The sequence below is a fragment of the Hakea prostrata genome, chromosome 6 (genome assembly GCF_041222555.1).
Source record: "Hakea prostrata isolate BN-2017 chromosome 6, UWA_Hpros_2, whole genome shotgun sequence".
In the NCBI taxonomy this organism is placed as follows: domain Eukaryota; kingdom Viridiplantae; phylum Streptophyta; class Magnoliopsida; order Proteales; family Proteaceae; genus Hakea; species Hakea prostrata.
The window spans coordinates 23,768,484-23,793,557 of NC_142605.1; the positions used below are offsets into that span (position 1 = coordinate 23,768,484).

Consider the following 25,074-nt stretch of genomic DNA (forward strand, 5'->3'; position numbering starts at 1 on the left):
CACCAAAAGTAAAACTAATGCAACTTGTGCTCTTAAGACTTGCACAATTCTCAACACTCCCCCTCAAGCTGGAGCATACGAATCAAGAGCTTTAGCTTGGAGAATAACAGGAACATATGCTAAAGCTCCATCAGGAACTCAAGTAGCAAGAACCACCAATAAACACTGAGAGAACTTTGCCCAAGACATGATCAACATCAACATAAGAAAAACCTTTAATCCTTTATGTCGAACGAACCATCCAATAATTTAATCCTTAATGTTGAACGAACCATTCGATAATGAGAACAATCGGCGACATTGAAGATGAACAAAATCCACAAGCATAGTAGCATCAAAGGCACTATCCAAGTAATGCTAGTAGTAGGGAGGAATCTCCATACTAATAGATAAGACCTGCAGGTCAATGTCCACACATAATCTCTTGCAAGAAGGAAAAGTAGTAGGCAAATGTATGGGTAGGTAAAAGGCATTATTTGTTATTGCAGACCAAGTAGGTAAGGCAATATGGGCTATTATAGACCAAATAGGTAAGGTAAGTAGGTAACTACGGACCAAGTAGGTAAGGTAGTATGGGTTACTACGGACCATATAGATAAGGTAGTATGGGTTACTACAGATCAAGTAGGTAGGCAAAGTTAGTATAGGTTACTACAGACCAAGTAGGTAAAGGTAGTATAGGTGTTATTGTAGAATACCATCTTAGGAGGACAAAGATATTCACGGATATTATTCTTCAACAAAGCTTGAGTGGATCTAGAATGAGGCCCCAATCTCCCCCTCACGTGTAGCATCACACGTGAATAATAACTAAAAAATAGCACTGGGACCAGATTCTGATAATTATCAATGCAACTTTCATGATAGAAATAATGGTGGCACAAATGCCAGTCTTCCAAAAATTTGATTTTCAAGCTAATGTAATAGGAGTCCACCGAAAAATGGTTAACACATAAACCCAATGGAAATTCTGTAATAAATCAGTTTTTTCAAAGGGCTATTTGTAAATAAAAAAGTAATGGAGATGAAAGTAACTAAACTATAAATGGAGGACAGACTTGGAAGGAAAAACTCTTAATGGTAAGATTGTAATATAGTATGAGTGAGAGAGAGGTAATTATGGAAGGAAGATATTTCCACACATTAAAAATCAAATAAATTAAATGATGTAATGGGCAGCCAAATCATTGAAAATAGGGATAAATGGTGGAATAAGAGAAAGGACAGGGGTAATAATGTCAATCAGATTTGAATCATATACTTAAACCAGCAATCCAAACCAGTTGAGCCAAACCAACTAAACCAATTGACCCATCATCTTCTTCGATAGACCCTCAAAAGTCGAAGACGACAGGTACCATATCAAACCTGCCAATTCCTCATCTTCTTCCTCTTCTATAATGAGAACAATTCTTCAGCAATGTTGAGGAAGAAACAGTGGAATCAACATGCATAGCCATAGTAAGCCACAACTGAACAATAGAGAAAATGCACACAAACAGCAGCCAGCTTCAACAACGAAGCAAGAACCAAGATCCAAGCCTCAAATCCTTTAAAGAATCAAAGCTCCACCAACCAGAATCGTTGAGACAAGGTTATCGAATAGAGAAAAAAACCATCAACCAATGAACAGAATCGAAATACAGATCCACACCAAGGCTGCAGAGCCAATCTGAGAATAAAAGAAATGCCAAAAACGTCTCCAGATCCAGACCAAGAATCACCAAGAATGGCTTCAAATCTTGAAACCGAATAGATTGAGAGATGCAAAACACAAACCAACAAAGGACACAACAAACCAAAGATGTAAATTGCAGAGAAACACGTTAAAACTATCGAAGAACAAGGAAACACACGAACCAGGATCCCAACGGCCACACCAGAACTTTCAAGAAAACTCCAATTGAAGCTCAGAAAACTTAAAACAAAGTGCTGAATTTTTTTTTTTTTTACGGGAACCCTAGTTCATTTCTTTATTGAACAAGGGTCCCATTTTTCAAACAAAAAACCTTAACGATCTCAAATTGGCAATGCATTAATGCTCTAATATTATGTTAAAATTCAAGCTCTTAAGAATCAAACCAGTTACTAAATCGAAGGAGAAGACGAGAGAAGAAGAAGAAGAAAAAGAAAGGAGAAGAACTAGCAGTAGCCTGCAATTCTGGATTAGTTTCACAGAATCGCAAGGCTTGTCTATTTATAGTCTTCAGATTTGAATTACATCCTCTGAGGAGCAAGAAACCTTGCCCTCTAATAAGAAAATAAAATTACAACCAAAGGACAGACTAAAGTAGCACAGATGCCTGTCCAAAAATAGAAAGAACATAAATAGAAAATATGAAAATAGAAAGAAACTGAAAATAGAAATTAATAGAAACTCCAACTTTTCAAGCTTGTGCACCAAGACTCCTACACCAAAATAGAAACTTTGCAACTTGTGCACAATTCTCAACTAGGGGTGTCAATAAAGCCCGCATGACCTAACCCGACCCTAACTAGCCCTGAGCCCAGCCTAATCTCAGCCTAGCCCAATTCAACCTGGAGGGTGGGTTAAGGTTACAAAATACTTGACCCTTGTAGGGGTCGGGTCATGCTCAGGTTCAACCCTTGGGCCAGCCCAGCCTAACCCAACCTTATGTAAGTTTAATTATTAAAATTATACGTTAACATATATTTATTACAGTAGAAACCATTTGTCATCTGTGCAATGTTGGTTAGATGGTAAAGGTAATGCTTATTAACAAAGTCATTTGGGTTCGATTCTCCACTAAGGCAAAATATTTCTTTTAGCTGAGTTATTTTTCATGTTGCCCACTTAAGTTGGGCCCAAGTGTTAGCTTGCCCACTTAAGTGGCCAATATTACATGTTACCCAATTCGGTAAACTTGGAAATTACAAGTTATCTCTGTTAATTTTGAAATTGAAATGACCATTTTGCCCATAGGTAAAGGGAAATATAAAATTTTTAAAATATTATAAAACCTCACTTAATTTTTCAAATTTACAAGAAAAACTCCTTGTGGAGCAAAACATAACTAGATTTTGAAGATCGGCTCCTCACTTCCAAAACCGAACCTAAATACAAGATCTTCGCATGTCGAGGTCGATTGAAATGGATTTTCTTCATCTTCAGTGCTTGAGAAGCAAGAGAATCTGATTCAAATTATGGTTATAGATTTGTCAAAGAAGCGAGGGATGGATCTCTGATGCTTCACGGTGTCGCATATGGGCACTCTTGGGTTACAAGTTCCACTGTTGAAGCTTCAGAATTGCAGAACACAATACGATAGAGCAATTGACATCCTCAACTCTTTGAATCTTGATTAGATCCTCTACGTCTTACAATTCTACTAAAGAGGAACACCTGAGAAGCATAATTCGAATTTTTAGAGATGCAAGTGAAACCAAGTTAATCACCCTAAGAGACCTAGCCCTAAAATTTCGGATCCTCCAACCCTTCTGAGAAACCATAATTTTAGAGGAATGCAAGGAGTGAGCAGTTGAGGTTCCATCAACGTTGAATGCAAATAATCAATCGTCCATAGAATCTGCACTTCCGTCGACCCTATGTAAGTTTAATTATTAAAAATTATATGTAAACATATATTTACTTGAAGCACAATTTATTTCTCATAAGTGTAACATTTGTTAGATGGTAAAGTTAGTGTTTGTTAACCCAGTAATCTTGAGTTTGATTCTCCTCCATAACAAAATGTTTCTTTTAATTCCTTAATTAAATTGTAGAATCAGGGTCGGGTTAGGGTTAGGAATTTGAAATCCTTGACAGGGTTGGACCGGGCTTGGGTTCCAATTTCATCATCTAGGGTTGGGCTAGGGTTCAAGGGTGGCCCAGCCCAACCCGGGGCCTGTTGGCACTCCTATTCTCAACATTTTGGAAGAAGACTCTGTAGTTCTGACATCTTGTCTTGATAACCCAAATTGAAGATGGAGCTACCACAAGGTTTTGGCTGGACTAATGGCACACACAAGGAGTGCTTATTCATCTTGTTAGAGATATTGCTAATTTACGGTGTTGGATGTTGCATGCTAGGTATGGTTTTGGACATTATTAGTGTACATGGCCAGCCACCTACCCCCTATCCTCCTTCTCTTAATTGATGGGCATCTGGAATGTTATGTCATTCATCCCCATAGACACTCTGACAATGGCGTTCTTGTTTCTTTGATTGCTTCCTTGAGCCTTTTCAGTCTTAGGCATTTCTTCCCAACACCAAATGCCAGTTTCTGCTTCATGCTTCTTATGTTGGAATGCAGTTGGGGAAGTCAAATAGACTATGCATTCTCCTCTCCGGTAAGGCTTGCATTCAAAATGCGGGCCTGAAGGTAGGGCAACATTGCTATTTAACATTGAATAGATATAGGTGGACCTTAGCTTCGCTGGGATACCTTTTTGGTGATACTTTGGATGAGCTTGTGTTCAAAGTTGTTAACCTTAGAAAATGGACTTCTTTAGTTTGCAACTGAAATGGGATGCCATCCATTTTTTTTTGTCAGATCCAAGATTTCAGCAAGCCCCGTTGTGCCAAGTTCCTAAGAATAGGTTGATGGTTGATAGTTGATACTTGGGGGCTTTCCCTTAATTATTTTCTCCCCATGATTCACTAGGGCCTTATAGGTTGTATTTGTTTCTCTTTATACTTTGTTAACTAATTTCTTATTCATCCAATTTATGTTTAGTGTCTTAAACTCTAAAATACCAATGACTGTAAGCAAAAGGATTGTAATAACAACCATCAACCCCTAGTTTAGTTTACAGAAAATTGCAATGTCATCTCCCCCAATGTGATGCCCCGCATCTTTTTTATATTATTATTTTATTATTGTGTGTGAATGTGTCAATCCGTAAGATTATTAAAGGATCCTGATGGTTGGTTTAATGATTTAATCAAATGATCCGATTAATGAAAGAATAGCTTAAATAAGGCTAGATTCCAATTGATATTTTGGTCGAGGTCACACATCGCTTGTGGATCCCACAACGGTAGAATTAGATTGAACTGAAAAGGAGGAAATGATCAGCATAAATTTCTGAACCCGTAGGTATTAATATTCGCACCTCAGAGTGGGTCCTGCGTAAGATAATAAAGCGGGCCCACAAGCCCATAACAAAGCCCATTATATATATATATATATATATATATATATATATATATATATATATATATATATATATAGTATATATATTATTATTATACGTAATAATAAGAGGAGAGAGGAGGGAGTGATACCTCCCTCTCTCTCATCTAACGTGGTAAGCTCGTAGGAAATGGGAAATGAGGTGTCAAGTAATAAGGAAGAAAGAAAGAGAAATAGGAGGAGGTGGCTTTTTCACTAAAGTGATAAGTGATAAAGTGGTAGGTTAATGGCATATGTATATGTATATCATGATTTTTATATAATGAAGGTTGATAAAATAAACAAAAGAAAGCTAGGTATTGTGCGTGGAAACATAAATGAGTTAAGAGGAAGAGAAGAGAGGAGAGATAGAAGTGAGTGGAGAAGTTAAGAGAGAGAGAAAGGAAGCCATTAAAGAGGCAAGATGAGAGGTAGAGAGGAGAGAGAGGAGAAGTGGAAAGAGAAAAGTGAGAAAAGTACAAAGAGAGAGAGAGAAGAAAGTGAAGGAGGAGAGAGAAGAGAAAGTAGAGGAGGAGAGAGGAGAGAAACGTGCAGAGAGGTAACGCAGAGAAAGAGAAGAGAGGAGAGAGAAAGTAAAGGGAAAACCATTGATTCCCACATATTCGAAAATAGCCGAAAATTGTTCGGAATACAGGAGGGAAATCGGATTTTAATTGAACCAGGAACAAGACACACACATGGAACAGGAATAGGTAAGAGATATCGACCAATCCATGTATGTTATAAGTAGGTGATTCCATTTAGTAGACAGGTAGCATTCACATGTTAATATAGAATTGATTTTATTTAGGTACAATTTATGGAAATGCATGATATATTGTTTTGTGAATGGAATGGAAATGCATGGGATTGGATGACAGCTTAATGACTTGATTGAATTGCTTGGATTGAAATGTCGATAGTATTCTTGAGACTGTATGTACTTAACTAGATACTGTTGAAAGGTCAAATGTAAACATAACAGGACTTTAGACTATGTACATATGTTTATGAGTCAAATTGTCAAACAGGTTGTCTGTTTTTGCCCTTGAAAATGTTTAGTTAGCATTTTGTTTTAGGAATTATAAACAGGTTGATAATGAGAGGAATTGTCATGTGCCCAAGTCGAATGTCCGTAATGTGGGCCCCACCAAGCCTGTGAAAACTGGGTTGTAACACCCAAAATTTTTAAAGGACAATTATGTATTTTGATATATATAAGATCTAATAATGTAAGGGGCTTTTGGCATGGTAGATTTCTTGTACATTCTAAGATTTTTCAATTGTGACCAAATGGTCATTGGTTCAAGTCTTGGAGACTGCCTCTCTGTGAAAACAATGGTAAGGCTGACCCAACCCAGACCCCTCATTGGTAGGGAGCCTTATGCATTGGGACCCGTTTTTCTCTTATTTTACGTGGATACACTCATGTGCTACAAGTATTAGGCTGTGATATTAAACTTTCACTAGTAATATGAACAAAAAGAAAGAAAGGAAAAAAAAAAAAATCGAATTTCACTTAGTTCTGCTCCTCTGGCTCCTCTGACCTCTGCAAACCCTGCTTCTCAGGGGAATGGCGTTGCTCTCTCTGACACTGTTCGGTCCAAAGCTCTCTCACCTCACATTGAAGGCTTTGTTGACGATGCTTCGGCCTCCAGGTCATCGTGAGATCAGGTTCTCCTCGTCCCTGCCAATCACGACAGCCTAGGCGTTGCACTAACTCGACCATCGCCTCCACCTGCAACCAAAAAGCATACCATGCCTTTACCGCTTGAAGTCATCGCCTGCTGTAAGGCATCGCTTACTGCTCATCCTCTGAACTTGGTAAAGCTTTCGTTTCCCTCTTCCCTACCTCCTATAACCCCTTGTTGCGATGACGTTGGGATGGGCCCCATTGAAACATTATCTTCTTCTCCTTCAACCTTCTCTCCTTCTAAACCCACCGCCCCTTTTAACCCAACTTTTCATGGGCCGTCTCCTTCAAGCCCATCATCCCACTCACATCCCTTAACCTGCTTAAAACCTTTAAACCCACCTAACCACCTTGGCCCAAACCACCGACAACCCACTAAACCCAACAAAAATGTCAACTCATCTAAAGCAATTGACTTAACCCACAACCCTCCACCGTGGCCCCCCAAAAAAAGCCTTCCCTCATCCTTTGGTGTCCTCTGAACCAAACTCCCCCAACCTCTGCTTCTACCGCCAACCACCGTGAGCCCTTTGCAACTAAACATTCAGATCACCCCTTTATCCAAACTTCCCGAATTCTGACCCTTTTATCGACCCTAACCTCTTTGAAACTCCTTCCCCCTTGCATTCCCTTTGTGTGAGACTCCTCCTCTCTCTCCCCTTGCTTGGTCCATCGTGTCCTAGCCCCCCACTTTTCTTGCAGCCCTTTCTTCCTCTAGCAAAACCGATGGCCTTGCCCCTATTCAACAGTAGCCATGTCCATGTCCGATTTTCTCATTTGGAATGTACGGGGCTTAAATGCCCTCTCTAAACAAGCTGATGTGAAATCCTCCATTCATGGCTAGCCCCTTTTTGTGTCCTTTTTCCCCCCCCCCCCCCCCAAAAAACCCCCCTTTGCCCCCCCCTCCCCCCCCGTGGCAACGAAGACCCCAATGGGGACCCTTGGGTGGATCTCCATTCCTTAGCTCCTTCTACTGAAGGATTCCCTTGGGGCATTAGGGGTGATTTTAACATTGTCCGATATTCGCGTGAGAGGGTTGGTGGCAACCTTCCGGACCTTGCGGCAGTGAAAGATTTTAATTCTTGCCTTGAGGACACGGGACTCTCGGATCTTCGATGGTCTGGCCATTTCCTCACTTGGCAAAACCGGAGGATTGGGGAAGCACGTATTGCTTCCAAGCTAGATCGTTTCCTTGTCAATGAATCCTAGCCCTCCTCCTTCCTTGCCTCCCATGCCTTCTTCTCCCCTCCCAATCTCTCTGACCACTCTCCCTGCATTCTCCATACTCTCGACCTCCCCTCCACCGGCCCCAAGCCCTTCAAATTCTTCGATATGTGGGCCACCAGCCCTTCTTTTCTCCCTACGGTCATTTAGGCTTGGAATCAGCCGACCCACTGTAACTCTCTCCCCCTAATTGCCTTGGCCTGCAAGCTTAGAAACATTAAGTCTGCCCTTTGATCCTGGAATTCTTCCACCTTTGGAAACATCTCCACCCAAGTCACCTCTTGCCACTCCAATCTCTCTAGAATCCAACTCCTTCTCCATGGGGATTCCTCGAACCCCTCTCTAGCTCAGGAAGAGCGTGTTCTCTCCCTTGCCCTCTCTTCTCTCTCCTCCCAAGAGGAAAGCTTTCTTCGGCAAAAAGCAAGAATCAAATGGCTCGAACTTGGGGATGCAAACACTGCCTACTTCCACCGCTCCCTCAAAGGTCGTTTGAACTACAACTTTATTCCTGGTCTCCTGTCTAGTAGCGGCTCCTGGATCACTGATCTCCCTAGTATCAGGAATGAAGTTGTTTCTTTCTTTTCCAGCCGTCTTTCTCCGCCTTCCCTTCCTCCCCGGCCCCTCTCCCTCCCTCTCTTCTTAACAAGTTCGTCTCCCCCATTAATCTAGACTCCCTCCGCTCGATCCCCTCCCCTGATGAGATCCTCCTTGCCATCCACTCTCATAAAGCAAATTGGACCCCTGGCCCTGATGGTTTCAGTATGGGATTCTTCCTGTCCTCCTGGGTCTTCATTGTGGATGATCTTATCCTCGCCATCCGGAGCTTTTTTTCTCAATCCTTCCCAGCTCTCCTCCATTAACCAAACTTTCGTCTGTCTCATTCCCAAGAAGCCGGGCACCTCTTCTCTTTCTGACTTCTGGCCCATCTCCCTCTGCAATGTCATCTACAAATTCATTTCCAAAATCCTTACCAACCGAATCAAGAAGGTTATTCCTTATTTTGTGAGCCCTAACCAATCTGCTTTCATCTCAGGTCGGAGCATCTCGGACAATATTCTCCTTCGTGCGGAAATTGTTCGAGGTTTCGATAGATCTTCCCACTCCCCAGTTGCTCTTTTGAAAGTGGACCTTCACAAGGCCTTCGATTCCATCCGTTGGGATTTCATTAGTGAGGTCCTCTCTGTTATGGGATTCCCTCCGGCTTTTGTCCACTGGATTGAGATTTGTATCTCCACCCCTTGCTTCTCCATCATCACTAATGGCTCCCCTACTGGCTATTTCCCCTCCAGGGTGGGAATCCGCCAAGGCTGCCCTCTCTCCCTCTACATGATCACCTTAGCTCTTGAGGTCCTCTCCCGTATCCTCCAATCGAAAACGGATCAGCTCCTCATCTCTCCCATTCCCAAATGTAGATCCTCAAACCTCACTCACCTCGCTTTTGCGGACGATCTCATGATCTTCGCCAAAGCTGACCATCAATCCATTTCTACCATTCTTTCCTCCCTCTCCCTTTTTGAATCTCTTTCCGGCCTTTGTGTCAACCTCAACAAATCCACTCTCTTTCTCTCTGGTGTCTCGGATCCTACCCAAGCTTCTCTTCTGCAGCTTTTAGGGTTCAGTCCTGGCTCCTTCCGTGTGACCTACCTTGGTCTTCCTCTTATCTCCAGTAGGCTCACCTGACACCACTGCTCCCCCTATGGTTGATCACATTAGGAAAAAGCTTCAACTCTGGAAAGGAAAGCTTTTGTCCTTTTCTAGGAGAGTGGTGCTCATTCAATCTATCCTCCAATCTTCTTACCTTTATTGGAGTGGTATCTTTTCTATCCCCAAATCCATTATCCAGTCCATGGAGTCCCTCTTCTGTGCCTTCCTCTGGAATGGTCAAGAAGCTTCCAGATTCCTTCATCCCATCTCTTGGGAGGTAGTCTGTTTGTCGTCCCAAAGCTGAGGGTGGCCTTGGCATCCGTTGCATCCTTGACGTTAACTTGGCTTGCCTCCTTAAGCTCATTTGGAAGATTACTTCCAAGCATGATGCCATCTAGGTCTCCTAGGTTTATTTGTACATTCTCAAACAAGATTCTATTTGGACTGCTTCTTGCCCCTAAATCCTTCTTGGATCTGGAGGAAGATTCTTCTCCTTTGGCCCCACACTCTCTCTACCATCTCTATCCAAGTCTTGCTTGGTTCTCCTTTTCTGGCAAGACCCCTGTCATCCATTGGGCATTCTCTTCACCCTTTTGGTCCCCGCGCAGTCTATGAGACCCGCATCCGTAAGATTGCCACCCTTGACATCTTCATCTCTCACGGGGCCTGGTCCCCTTCCCCCACCCCAGTCTCACACATGTTTGGAATGCGCTCCCCCTATCCTCAACTTGTCTCGAGATACCACCATTTGGTCCCCTTCACCTTCCAAAACCTTTACCACCTCCTCTAATCCCCCCATCCCCCTGTCACCTGGTCCCATTTGGTTTGGTTCAAAGGCCACATTCCCTGTCATTCCCTCACCCTTTGGAGAGCCCTCAACCATGTTCCTCATTAGCCACCACATCACCGTTAACCCTAGTTGCACCCTTTGCTGGAGTGGTTCAGAGGACATTGACCACCTTTTCTTCTCCTGTCCCTTCTCCCGTCCCCTTTGAGATAAAGCCGTTGCATCCATTTGGCCCGCTTGAGATGTTCACACAGGTTTGTTCGTGATTGGTGTTGGATTTCGAGGAATTTTGCTGGTCACTCCATTTGCGATCGCCTTAGCAAGCTAGTCTTTAGTGCTGCCATCCATCACATTTGGTGGGAGCCATGGAAGAAAATTCGATCGAAATGGTCGAAATTTCGATCAAATTGCCTGCAAAAATCCAACTTGAAACGAAATATAGTAGTAGGCACGAAATGTATCCATATTGTTTCGTATTGATCGAAATTTCGGTCGATACGAGTCGATATTTCGACCCGATACCATATCGGGCCGAAACGACACTTGCACAGCTTATAAAATACCCAAAATCGACCCAGTTTCGCCATTTCGAGCCATATCGCCAGAGCTATTTCGACCTCATTTTGCAATTTTTGCTGATTTCTCTTGCTTTCATCCCATTCTACTTTCTAGTATTCCATTTCTTTCAAACACTTGATTTGCTCCTCCATTTGTGCATTTTCTCAAATCTTGCAAGGTGAGTAACCAACTTCCTCATTTTTTATTTTTGTTTCATTTGTGCCTTAAATCATGTTAGATTGCTTCCAAATTTATATATGTTTACTTTAGAGTGATGATCTATGAATTTGTAGTGTCAAAATATTTTTTTTATTCTTCCTACTATTTTTTTTATTTTTCTGTTATTAAAAATTATTTACTAAATTATGTATATTGTTAAAAATGTTTATGTATAGTACATGTATAAGCTTCAAATGAATGTATGTGAGAGTTGAGACACCATATTGCTGTGATGGTGTTGAATTAATTTTTTTTTCTGTTAATTATGTAATTTACTGTATTTAATATATATTTAAATAATTAAAAAAATAATTAATTTCTGTTTTAAATTTAAAAATAGGAGAGTATTAGTGGAAGCATGTATGCAATTTTTTGAGCATGTTGTGGATATTTTTAAGATAGTTAGTGTGTATTTTATATATTTTAAAATTATTTATATATTAAAAAATACTTATATAGTTATACATATTTTTTTTTATATTTAAAAATAGGAGGTTATTATTAGAAGCATGTATGTCATTTTTGGAGCATATATGGAGCTTTTCAAGATACTTAGTGTGTGTTTCTTGTATCAGGCACTCTATTTTAAAGATGTCAGACATAGCTTGGGATCATGGGAGGCCACTGACAGCTGATAAGAGGAAGAGCGAGTGTAATTATTGTAAGAAACAAATAGGAGGAGGTGGGGCCACTAGATTGAAGGTGCATCTAGCTGGTGGCAACAAGGATGTAACAGGGTGCCCAAAGGTGTCTGTAGAGGTCAAGAAGGCAATGGCCTCATATATTAGTGGTACAAAGCAAAAGAGGAAAGAGAAGAGAACACAGAGGGATGAGTTCGAGGATGCCTGCTTAGATGACCTTCCAGATCCTGAGGGTTATGGTAGGGATGAGCCAGAGACGGTGACCCCGATCCGAGGCCGATCACCGAGGAGGGCGATGATGATGAGTAGGGAGCAACAGAGGATTGATGACATCAGGAGGCAACAGAGGGGTTTGGGTTGTGGGTCCTTTAGAGAGCCAGTAGGTATGGGAGGCATAGGTGGCTCCCAAGTCCCTATGAGGAGGTCTCAGAGTGTGAGGCAGGAGGCTCCTATCCCACGGGTCCCTACAAGGGGTCGAGCTTCCTCAGCACATCCTACAGATCCGGATCTTGAGATTCTTCGCAATGATCCGGCCCTATTTGCGAGGCCTGAGAATAAACAGAGAAAGTTGAAGCACTTATGGGGGAGTGTGAAGGAGAAAGTGGGGATGGCTTTCTCCAAATGGGCGCATTACCATAGTGTTCCAGCACATACAGACCAATGGCCCTACTATAGAGGTATGATTGAGCAAATAGGCAGGGCTGGGAGTGGTGTACATGGCCCCACTCCATATGAGATATATAATGTGTATTTGTCTTAGCATAAATGAGTATATTAAGGGATTAAAGCCCATGTGGAATCATTATGGAGTGACTTTGATGGCTAATGGTTGGACTGGTCCCACTAGACAGTCCATCATCAATTTCATGTTGAATTGTGATGGGAGGATAGTGTTCCTCAAGTCAGTAGATGTATTCCTCAAGTCAGTAGATGTATCCGGTGAGAAGAAGGATGCAAAATACATTTACAAATTACTGAAGCAAGTGGTGAAGGAGGTTGGAGTGGAAAATGTAGTTCAAATTGTGAGTGATAATGGATCCAACTACAAGAAAGCTGGGTTGAAGATGCAGGAGAACTCCAAGTATCTAAAGTCTAAACATATAGTATTAATTTTCATTTGTAAATACATATATTTACATTACACATATACATGTACACTTTATAACTTTGTATTGATGGCTTGATGCCTTGATGGATGGACAGATATAGGCTCTTTTGGACTTCTTGTGCTGCTCATTGCATTGACTTAATGTTAAACGAGATTGGAAAGGTTAAGCTTGTGAAGAATACGGTGGACCAAGCTCGACATGTTAGCACCTTCATATATAACCACACCTATGCATTAAAGATGATGAGGGACAAGTGTCAGGGTGAGTTAGTGAGGCCAGGCATAACCAGATTTGCTACTAATTGGATAGCACAGAGCTTTGAGAGTAGGAAGACTGGCCTTAGGAGTATGTTTGCATCAAAGGAGTGGTTTAACTGGGAGGGTTTTTCATCAGTGGGAGGAAGGAGAGCTCAGTTGACTATCCTTGATGAGAGTTTCTAGCACAATGTGAGGATAGTGGTGAAGATGCTTGAGCCTATGGTGAATGTGTTGAGGATGGTAGATCAACAAAGAAAACCTACTTTAGCACACATATTTGCTGCAGTAGATAGGATGAAAGCAGCAAGTTGCTCGAAGTCCACCCACGCGGCAACAAGAAAGTCCTTCAAATCATCAACAGGTAGATGGGAGTCTATGTTTATGTCGAAGGGTGGACATCCACTCATGCATAAGGCTGGTGAGTTGGTAGTCTAGTATTTAATTTAATTTTCATTATGTTATCACACTAGTAAGCATTAACTATTCCCTTTTATGACATACTTTTTCTTACACAGCATAATATTTAAATCCCAAGTACCATTACAAGGACAATCTTGGGATGAGGCAAGATTTGATGGATGCTGACCAAACTGTAGTGGAGAAGTTCTAACCGGATACAGCTAAACAAGCAGTCATCCTTATGGAGGTGAGATAGTGATTAGAATCATTTGATATTCTCAATTCGTAGTCTTATACTAAGTCATTAACCTAGTAACTACTAACTAGTTATTGTTTTTTCTCTTTATATATTAGATAAAGGCTTTTAGGGAGGGGCGTTGGGGGGGGGGGCCCGGGGGGGGGGGGGGGGGCCCCCGGGGGGGGGGGGGGGGGGGGGGGGGGGGGGGGGGGGGGGGGGGGGGGGGGGGGGGGGGGGGGGGGGGGGGGGGGGGGGGGGGGGGGGGGGGGGGGGGGGGGGGGGGGGGGGGGGGGGGGGGGGGGGGGGGGGGGGGGGGGGGGGGGGGGGGGGGGGGGGGGGGGGGGGGGGGGGGGGGGGGGGGGGGGGGGGGGGGGGGGCCCCCCCCCCCCCCCCCCCCCCCCCCCCCCCCCCGGGGGGGGGGGGGGGGGGGGGGGGGGGGGGGGGGGGGGGGGGGGGGGGGGGGGGGGGGGGGGGGGGGGGGGGGGGGGGGGGGGGGGGGGGGGGGGGGGGGGGGGGGGGGGGGGGGGGGGGGGGGGTAAACTAGGAGCTATTATAGTGTTTATTATGCGAAAAGCTGATGCAATCCAATCATTTGAGTGCATTTGAGGCGGCCCGCCCCCCCCCCCCCCCGCCCCCCCCCCGTAGTGTTGCTTGTTGCTTTTAATATATTATTTATTCATCCCACAAAAAAAAAAAAACAACAACAATAAGCCTTGTCCCAACTAAACGGGATCGGCTATATGGATTCTTGCCTTCCAACCTGTTCTGTTTGAGGCCATGCTAGATACAAGGTCTAATCTGTGCATATCCTTTCTTACCACTTCTCTTAAGGTTATCTTAGGTCTACCCCTAGCTCTTTTAGTCCCTTCAATCTGGATTATATCACTTCTCCGTATATGGGCATTTATAGGTCTCTGTTGAACATGGTCGTGCCACCTCAAATGACTTTCTTGAAGCTTATCACTTATGGGAGAAACTCCCAAACCAACTTTAATATGATCATTCCTTATCTTATCCTTCCTAGTTTTGCCACTCATCCATCTTAGCATCCTCATTTCTGTTACATTGAGTTTATTTATATGATTTTTTTAACAGCCCAACACTCTGCACTGTACATCGTAGCTGGTCGAACAACAGTCTTATAAAAATTTCCTTTAAACTTTAATGGAATACGCTGATCACACAAGACCCTTGACACACCTCTCCACTTCATCCACCTTATTTTAATTTGTTGGGAAACATCATCCTCTATATCACTTCTTTTATTAATAATTGAACCTAGATACCTAAAACAATTAGTTTGAGGAATCTCCTTGTCGTCAAGTATCCCCACCTCATTGTTTGCACGATCATGATTAAAGTTACAAACTAGATATTCTGTCTTTTTTCTATTTAGTTTAAAGCCTCTTCATTCCAAAATTGTTCTCCATGATTTTAATTTGGTATTAATCCCCTCTCGAGTCTCATCAATCAACACAATATCATTAGCAAAAAAATACACTAGAGGACCTCATCTTGAATGTCTTTGGTTAATTCATCTATTACTAGTGCAAATAGATATGGGCTTAAGTTGATCCTTGATGTAGCCTAACTGTAATTGGGAATGCATTACTTTGTCCCACATTGTTCTTACACTTGTCACCCGACCATCATGCATGTCCTTAACTATGTCTACATATTTACTTACAACACTTCTTTTTTCTAGTACTTGCCAAATTAACGCTTTAGGAACTCTATTATAAGCTTTTTCTAGGTCAATAAATACCATATGAAGGTCTTTCCTACATTCTCTATACCTTTTCATAAGTCTCCTAATTAGGTAAATAGCCTCCGTTGTAGATCTTCCTGGCATAAACCCAAACTGGTTCTTTGTAATTGTAGTTAAGTGTCTCAAACGAGTTTCAATTACTCTCTCCCATAATTTCATAGTATAACTCATCAATTTAGTGCCCCTATAGTTATTATAACTTTGAATATCTCCTTTATTTTTGTAAATTAGAACCATGATGCTTCTCCTCCAATCATCTGGCATTTTGTTTGTGCTCATAATCTTATTAAACAACTTAGTCAACCAAACTAGTCCATGGGTTCCTAAGCTCTTCCATTCTTTTATTGGGATTTCATCAGGACTTTGTGTCTTGCCAAGTTTCATCCTCCTTAGTGCTTCTTTTACTTCGGACATCGAAGTTCTCCGTATATAAGTTTAAAAATTGGTGTCTTGGTGAATGGTGTAATCGTCTGAATCATAGGTGCTTGAAGTATGCTCGTTTAGTAGACTAGAGAAATAAAATTTCCATATTTTCTTAATGTCCTCATCACATACTTGTACTTTACCATCTCCATTTTTAATACATCTAACATGGTCAAGATCTCTACTCTTTCTATCCCTCATCTTAGCTATCTTATAAATAGATTTTTCCCCTTCCTTCGTGCCCAACTTACTGTATAACTCTTCATACTTCTTTTCCCTTGCTTTTCCTGCAATTTTCTTAGCTTCATTTCTATCCAACCTATACCATTGAAGATCCTCAACAGCCTTAGTTCTTTGCCATGTGACCATGTCTTAAAACTAGCTTTCGTATTCCTAATGGCAACTTGAAACTCACTATCCCACCACCAAGTCTCTCTATAAGAATGAAGCTTTCCTTTTGATTCACCTAGAACATCTTTAGACACCTTGATACACAGCCATCTCATTCTACATTGCATTAGTATCCCCCTTAAAATCCCACTTTCCTTGTTTGACTACTTCATTAGCGAAGAATTTTGAGCACTCTCCTTTCAAGTTCCACCATCTTATCCTAGGATAGTTAACCTTGCACCTTTTATGAGTTTTTGGGGTTAGATACATATCCAAGACCACAAGTCTATGTTATGTAGTTAAGGTTTCCCCTGGTATCACCTTGCAATCCTTGCATAACAATCTATCAGTCCTTCTACTTAGGAAGAAATCTATTTGACTACAATGATGTCCACTTTTGAAAGTAATACCAAACCATGTGATATTTTAATCATGAGAGAGGTTTCCCAAACATCAAGCAGTTTCCTGCGAATAGGCATTGCACGAAAGAATTCATATTGCAGGAGGCATAAAGAGTGTGGGGTCCATGGAATGAAATGTGAGAGGGCATGAGATGAAATCTTCACATTGTTGTATTGCGTATCCTTTTCCCTTTAAATATTATAGTTGATTGTATGGGAAATAATTTTGGTTGATTGAGAAGCAGATCCATGAAAAGGGTGCTTATAGGTAGTCCTTATAAATGGGATGCTTTCAGTTCTGCATAATCTTTTGGTTTTATTCTATTTGGCATATTCACTCCGCCTACCCCCTTCCCTCCCCACCCACCCCCCCACCCCCAAAAAAAAAAAAAAAAAAATCAATGATAATAATAATAATATTAGTAGTAAATAAGAAAATGTGTGCTTGAACTTTTTGAATTTGCCTGATATCAAGTTGCATGTCTCATCAATACTATATAAGCTATTAAGATTCTAGCTGGTGTCTTTTTCATCTGTCTCTGTCTCTGTCTCTCTTCCCCTTCTTTCTCTAAATATTTCCCATAAAGTTGCATGTCTCATCGATACTATATAAGCTATTAGTAGATTCTAGCTGGTGTCTTGTCTCTGTCTCACTTCCCCTTCTTTCTCAACACCCCCCCCCCCCCCCCAAAAAAAAAAAAAACCCTAGTCAGTTGCTTTGGTGCTCTTTACTAGATTGCATTCATAAGAAAAATGCTTGTGTTAGTGCTGCAGGTGGTGCAACATACTGTGCAGTTGCAGCTCTCAAGTTGATGGGATTTATTGAGGATGACCTTCTATCTAAAAGCATGCCATCTTCAATTATTAATGTGCCATTGCTTCTGGAATGGAGCTTGCAAGTGAGTGTTCCTGCCTGATCATAATAGAGAAGTAGTACAGAAGGATTGTGGTATCTAAAACTTTCTTCTGTTTACATAATTCCAACATTTTTCCTTGGTACAATGGGTAATCAACAGTTCTAACTTTTACAATGGCCTTAGCAAATACTTAACTACTGGAAAAGCCACTTCATGGCTCCGTAAGCTTCCCATGATGTGTGGTATAATATTGTGGTGATTTTTAATGTTGCACAGATGGGAGACATCTGGATTGGCCATATGTCAAGTTTGAAACCTTATATTCAGTACACGCACCATGGCCTCTTCACCCTATCAGTAATCCCATGTTTTCCCAGTGCTTTGTTTCCTCCTGTCTGACTTGGATTGGGATGAAATTTGAATATGGACAGTGGACCTTTGACTCTGCTCCTCCACAAAATTTGAACCCTACCTGACATGCCATGTGGTGGATATCGTTGGGCTGTCAAAGTTACTTTCCTTTGGTGGGCTCATCAGATAGCCTTGCACCTAATTAAAACCTATAAATATGGACAGTGGACCTTTCACCTAATTAAAACCTCTGAATAAGATATTACCAACAATAAGTCTATGAGGCAAAAACACTGAGTTGATTTTTCAGTTCTCTCTTCTTTTTCTGTTGGCAAGTTTATCTATCTCTTGAATCATATTGCTCTCAACTGATGGCATCCATTGAAGAACAAAGAGTGGGCTCTTGTTCTGATTTTCACCAATTTGGGAACAGGCAGAGTGAGAGAAAAACTAGCAATCCCAAAAATTTGGACATCCACATCTTGATATACCATTGCCAGGATGATGTTGAATGTGGTCGATGAACAATGTGAACTGTGGTATACCTGAAAGATCAAGAGGAAGAATAAGATGAAGAAAATGAATAAGTAGAAAACATGGGAGAGAAGACAAGGCAATGGAACTTTAGAGGAACCTCTATTGTTTTGAGGATCTCCATCATAAGACTTATTTTATAAGAAAATATCCAGACTTAAACTTGAGCTGACTAATGAATGAAGAGTCCAATATGGACTCAAATTATTCCCAAAACCCAGCAGGCTCTAAATCTTAAGGCTCTGCATGCCATTCAGAGGAATAGAGTAAATTAACAGCCACGGAAATACCCTCTATTTAAAATGTAATCTTCCACTTGACAGAAACATTCATATATTACGGTAATCTGCCATGACTCCAAGTATGATCCATTCACATAATCCACATGTCGTGCTCTAAAACATCTACCAGTACCCTAGATGTGGGTTCCTCTCTAACATCCAGATTGGATGCTTAGTTCAACTTGAGCCTTGAGTTAATCATCCCCCCTGAAGTTCTAAACAGTATGATGAATTGTTGTGAATTAAGTCTACCTTCTCATGGCAAAGGCTCTAATCTGTAGTTCAGTACATCATTAAAAACTTGGCTGCTTGGAATTAGACATGGTTTCAAACCTGAGGTTGGCCACCTTCATTTTGTGCTCCAGTGCTGACGATTTTGGCCCTATATCAAGTGTTACCTGACAGGACTGAAGCACTGTACAAAATTCAATTGTATCCATGACAACATGTGATTAGGAATTAAGTGGGGGGAGACAGAAATCCCTACTTTGCAGTTTCTTAGAACAGTAAAAGAATGTTGGAGAGGACTAAGAATAAGATGGGAAGAAGGATTATAATGAAGTAAACTTTACCTTGGCAATTGGAAGACGAATTTTACATCCTTTTGTTGGAGTTTGAATCATTTGCTTGACCCCCTTCCCTCCTCCCCTCCACACCCCCCCAAAAAAAAAAAAAAAAATAATAATAAATTAGAAAGAGAAAAGAAAACGTATTTGTTATTGTAATAGCAAACAATAAGTCCACCGTAAGGGATTCTTCTAAAATGATTGATCCTTATTATTCATTATGATTTTAGTAGCTTGTTATGTGGGCTTCAAGCTCTTGAACATAGATTATTCATGTATTTTGTGCCTCATTGGAACAAAATTATGCTCCTACCTTTCCTTGTGTAGAGGCAAACACTAGATGGTGGAATTCAAGGCAGACGCAACAAGCCCAGTGATACGTGTTATGCATTTTGGTAAGCATATATATAGCCTAATGCCCTTGGAATCTCTTCCTATTCAGCTTTATTGTTGGTTTTACTGGTACATATGGCTTTGCAGGGTTGGTGGGGTTTTGAGGATCTTAGGGGCTTACAAATTCCTTGATAGGGGAGCTCTACATGGATTTTTGCTAACTTGTCAATCTCAGGTGATGTTGCTTCTCTTCCTTCAATGATTAATTTTTTTTTTTTAAATATGATTAATTTATTCTTCTGTTAGTTTACTAATACTTTATGAGTTAAAAATTGTTCATTGATCATTTCTTCTTTTCAGATTTTTGCTCCCTAAGTTCTCTTTTTCCCTTTTTGCATGAATTGGAGAAATGTTAAGAGTGAGACACTGAGTTAGTGGAATAATGTGTAGTCAAACCAATATATATATATATATATATATATATATATATATATATTGACAGTGGTGGAGACAAGATGAACTATAAGATCCCCTTCCTTTGGCCTCCTGGTCACGAACAAAGTGGAAATCCACCTCGATGTGCTTGATGCAAGCATGAAGATAGGTTTGGCCAATAAGTTAGTGGGCCCAATGTTATCACACCATAGAGTAGGTGGTAAAGACTATGCAATCTCTAACTCATAAAGCAAAGAATGGATCCAGGTAATCTTAGTGGTGGCAAGTGCCAAGGTGCAATATTTGTTCACAGTACTAAAATGTGCCATAGTAGCTTGTTTTACGAGACTGCCAAGAGACCAAATTGTCCCCCAAAAAAACAAGATAACCACCCTGGATTTCTTGTCATTGGAGCTTCCTGCCCAATCAACATTAGAAAAAGCAGACAAGGCACATGATTGAGATGGCGTAATATGAAGGCCATATAGGATGGTGCCTTTAAGGTAATGCAACATCCGTTTTAAGGCCACCCAATGATCTTTGGTGGGTGAAGCAAGAAACTGACATAGCTTGTTGACCGTGAAGGCAATCTCAGGGCGAGTCAAAGTGACATACTGAAGAGCACCAACCAAACTCCGATGCAAAGTAGGGTCATGCAATGGAGGCCCTCCCGTGCGTGATAGGTGCATAGGTGGTGTGATGGGACTTAAGAGTAGAGATGGACTTTGCATCAGATAAACCAGCCCTATGAAGAAGAGATAAAGTATACTGCCGTTGAGATAATATGAGGCCATCGGAGTGGGGAATAAGCTCGATGCCTAAGAAAACCATGCTACACCCAAGTCCTTAAGAACAAACTTGGCCTTAAGAGAGTCCATGAGCTTATCAATAGCATAAGAAGAGGGCCCAATGATGAGAATATCATCCACATATACAGATATATAGAGAGAGAACCATGTGGGCCATGAAGATAAAACAATGAAGAATCAGTCTCGACCCTTGAAAGCCAAGGCTCAAGGGAAAAGTGCTTAGGTGCTAAAACCATGCCCATGCGGCTTGCTTGAGCCCATAGAGAGATCGTTGAAATTTGCACACATGAGATGGACACCTAGAGTCAACGTAGCCTAGTGGTTGTTGCATATACACCTCTTCAGTGAGATTGCTATTAAAAAAAGGCATTATTGACATCAAGTTGACGAATGGTTCAATTAATGACAGCCAAGGCAAGTAATGTTTGGATGGTGACTGGCTTGACAATGGGGCTAAAGGTCTTATCATAATCCAGACCATACTCCTAGGTGTACCCCTTGGCAACTAAGTGTGCTTTGTAACGCTTTATGGAGGCATCAGACCATCATTTGATACAGAAGAGCCATTTGCAACCTATCACATGGCGATTAGGTGGGAGAGGAGTTAAAACCGAAGTATGATTAGATATAAGGGCATTAAACTCATGGTCCACATCATTCTGCCAAACTGCATGCTTGACGCTTGAGAGCAGCATGTAGGTTCATAGCCAGCACCACTTGTGGCAGCTAGAGCCAATGGAAGAGGATGTTGAGTTGCGTAAAAACTCTTGGGCACTTTGGGAATTCGAGTCCCATCCTGGCTGCATGTAACCATGGATGACCCGAGGAATTCTGGTGGCCTTAGGATAGATCCCTCATATAAAAATTGTCATGGTGAAACTCAAAGTAATCATGATTATCAGCAGCAAATTTTCTTACAGACAACAGATTAGTAGAGAACCTACCAGCAGAAAATTTTTGTTGACCGGAGTTGGATTGAGGGGTCTGACAGGACCAGAAGAGTCAAGTTGTGAAGAAGCAGAAGATATAGAGGTTTGAGCAACCTGGGGCACTAATGTTAGTGATCTCTTTCAGAGCAGTGTTGGACCGAGTCTCTTCACACAATAAAAGGCCTTGAAGGTCATCAAGCTTCACAGGGGTCTCTCTGGTTGTAATAGAGGTGACAAAGGATTGGAATTCAGTTCCAAGACCCCCCAAAATTAACAGGACAAGCTCCGGTTCAGGAACAGGACTGGAAGCCAAAGCCAATGCCTTAGAAATCTATTTGAACAAAGCAAATAAGCAGCTACAGTGTTGGAGCCTTTCTTGAGACTGTGCAACTGCATTTTGAGCTGGATGATACAGGCCTGAGAAGAATAACCATATGTGGATGCTAGGGAAGACCAGACTTCATAGGAAGTAGGAGCATTCATCACCTGAGAATGAACTGACTGAGTCAAAGAAGCCAAGATCCAGCTTAACAACATCTGATCTTGTTTCTGCCAGAGGAAATACGGATTAGGGGTTGGAAGCTTGGCAGCAGGATCAAGAAAAGGGGAGGGACATGGATTGGTACTGTCCAGAAACCGATCAAACCAGTAGTCTTCAAGGGAGGAAAACTACTATTTCCACACAAGATAATTGGTGGCAGAGAGTTTAGTTGGGAGGTAATGATAAGCATTCGTCATAGGCATCGAAGGAGAAGAGTCAATAGACTGAACATCAGCAGAGGTTGAGGATTCAGAGGCCAAGCTACCAAGAATCACCAAGAAATAATCATCAAGGAGCAGGAATGAAAACAGAACTTGCAAATCAATAGCCAAGAAGGCAAGATTCGGAGAAGAAAACAGATCTCACACAGATCACTCCAATAATAGACAACCGAAGCAAAATTTCCAAATTGAACACCAAGAAAACCGATAGCAGCAAGAGAGAACAATCGAACACCAAAGAACTGAAATCAAACAGAGAAATCACCAAAAGAATGCAGTCGAACACCAAGATCAGCACAACGCAAACAGATCTAGGGCACACAAGCAAGAACGGCGAACACAATGAAAATCTCACGACCAGAAAACAAAATGCAGCCACAAGGTGTGAACAAGAGAGCAAGTTGAAAGGAGAATAAAAACTTGAAGAAGTTCGAAGATATCAGAGGTGAGTGAATCAGGAGTGGAATAAGAAATAAGAACATAGGACCAAAGTATATATATACTAGTTAGTAAATGCATGTCTCTTTTTGTGCTGTTTCTGCAAATGACAGAGCCATAAGAAAAGGCGTTTGAATGGGGTGTAGAGAGAGAGAGAGAGAGAGAGAGAGGAAAAACGCCACCTAAAATTGTATGGGTCATCACCATAACGCACAGTCATGGTGGGAGATCTCACTTGAGATCTACCAAAAAATGGGCGTAATCTCGGTGGCCCATCTCGGTGGGTTTTAGGGCCCCGGTTGGGCTAAAACTTGGTATATAACCTATTTAAGGCCTTTTGAACACATTGATGACCTTAGATTTGTGAAAAAATAACCCTAACTATGTCTTCTAAGTTGATCCTATGTGTAAAATCGAAATTCTGTGAAATGCAAGGTTAGACAACATGTAATGTAAAGATATCAAGTAATTCAAGTTATCAACTATCAAGTATCAAATACAATAACATTACACATCAAGTATTCAAGTCAACAAGTGATCAAAGTTCAAACTATCAAAGTAATAAATTGTTAAATGTCTTCAAAATTTTACAACCATAAGAATTAAGAACTTTTAGACTTTTAGTAAGTCATAAATCATAATCCATAAGTTTACAATCACGAGTCACAAGACTGACAAGAGTACAAGAGACAAGAGTAACAAGATTAGAAGATTACAACTTACAAGACTAAGAGTATCACTTAGCATTCTGCATCAATTGATTCTGAACAGTGGCCACATATGACTCCCAAGTCAACCCATCACTGTAGTATGTCGTATATCGGTTTATATGGAACTGATATGTCTCCATGTCAGAATACTGGAGGAATAGCACTCTGGGATAACCGTCAATCGTGGGTGGGTGAAAGTGCCATTCTTCTTGTTGTTGTTCATATTGCTGTTGAGTATGTGGGTAGGGGTTTCTAAACCACTCAGTTAACAACCCACCTTCACTCCCATATGTGTACTCTCCAAGTGCAGGGTCTTGAGGAATAGCATGACCTCCATAAGAAGAATACCCACTATAATTTGACCCGGTGTTGTGATCCCCGTATTGGTACCCCGATGACTGCCAACTGTCCAAACTCTGATGTTGTGAATCACTGTGACCATAATCTAGGCTCATGCTTCCCATGTTCAATTCAAGATCATGCATGCTAGCATCATCATTCATTTGCCCCTGCCCCTGGTTTGATCTGCTCTTCCTACTCCTAGCATAAGTCCGAGAGATAGGGGAACCGTGGCTCGCATGTGTCGGATGACTCGGACCTGGTGGAGGTGACTCCCTTTGTTGATGTTGACTTCCACCAAAAACATGACCAGCCTGACTGCCTCCATGACTCGATGGCTGACTTGGGCCACTTGGCCCTCTGGTATCATCGGCATCATCTGAATTCCCACTACTAGTTGTCACCTCAGTTGTTTCAAGTCGACCAGGTGGCTCCACAAATGGTACAATTGGTCCTTCTGATGCTGCTACAACAACCTGACCCTCATCAAAAGACACATGCTCAACCACAGCATCTGGGCCCATAGCAGCAGCAATGGTAGGATCCAGCCGCCCTCCTGGCCCATCCAGCACTGGGCCACCTCGATCCCTAACCCACTGATATATGACATCATCTTCCTCATCTTCTGGGGGGGGGCTCGTGGAATATATCAGTCAACTCAATCGGTTCACGATTGTCGTCATCTATATCATCTTGTATGTGCCCTACTCTCAATCTCATGTTGTAATGCACATATACTAAGTCCTTGAGCCTCTTGCTCCCCAATCTGTTCCGTACCTTACTATGAATGAGCGAGAAGGTGCTCCAGTTCCTCTCGCAACCAGAGGATGAGCAAGTCTGTGA

The 25,074-nt window shown here is 41.7% G+C and overlaps 1 protein-coding gene across 1 annotated transcript in view; it reads left to right on the top strand.

Annotated features, from left to right (window-relative positions):
- Nucleotides 1-25,074, top strand: part of PGGT-I (Prenyltransferase family protein) — a 39,744-nt gene that overhangs the window by 9,733 nt on the left and 4,937 nt on the right. Inside the window, exons 8-10 of the mRNA XM_089157912.1 lie at nucleotides 17,662-17,786; nucleotides 19,804-19,871; nucleotides 19,957-20,044. Coding sequence (XP_089014038.1) covers nucleotides 17,662-17,786; nucleotides 19,804-19,871; nucleotides 19,957-20,044 — 281 coding nt within the window. The remainder of the gene's footprint in view (nucleotides 1-17,661; nucleotides 17,787-19,803; nucleotides 19,872-19,956; nucleotides 20,045-25,074) is intronic.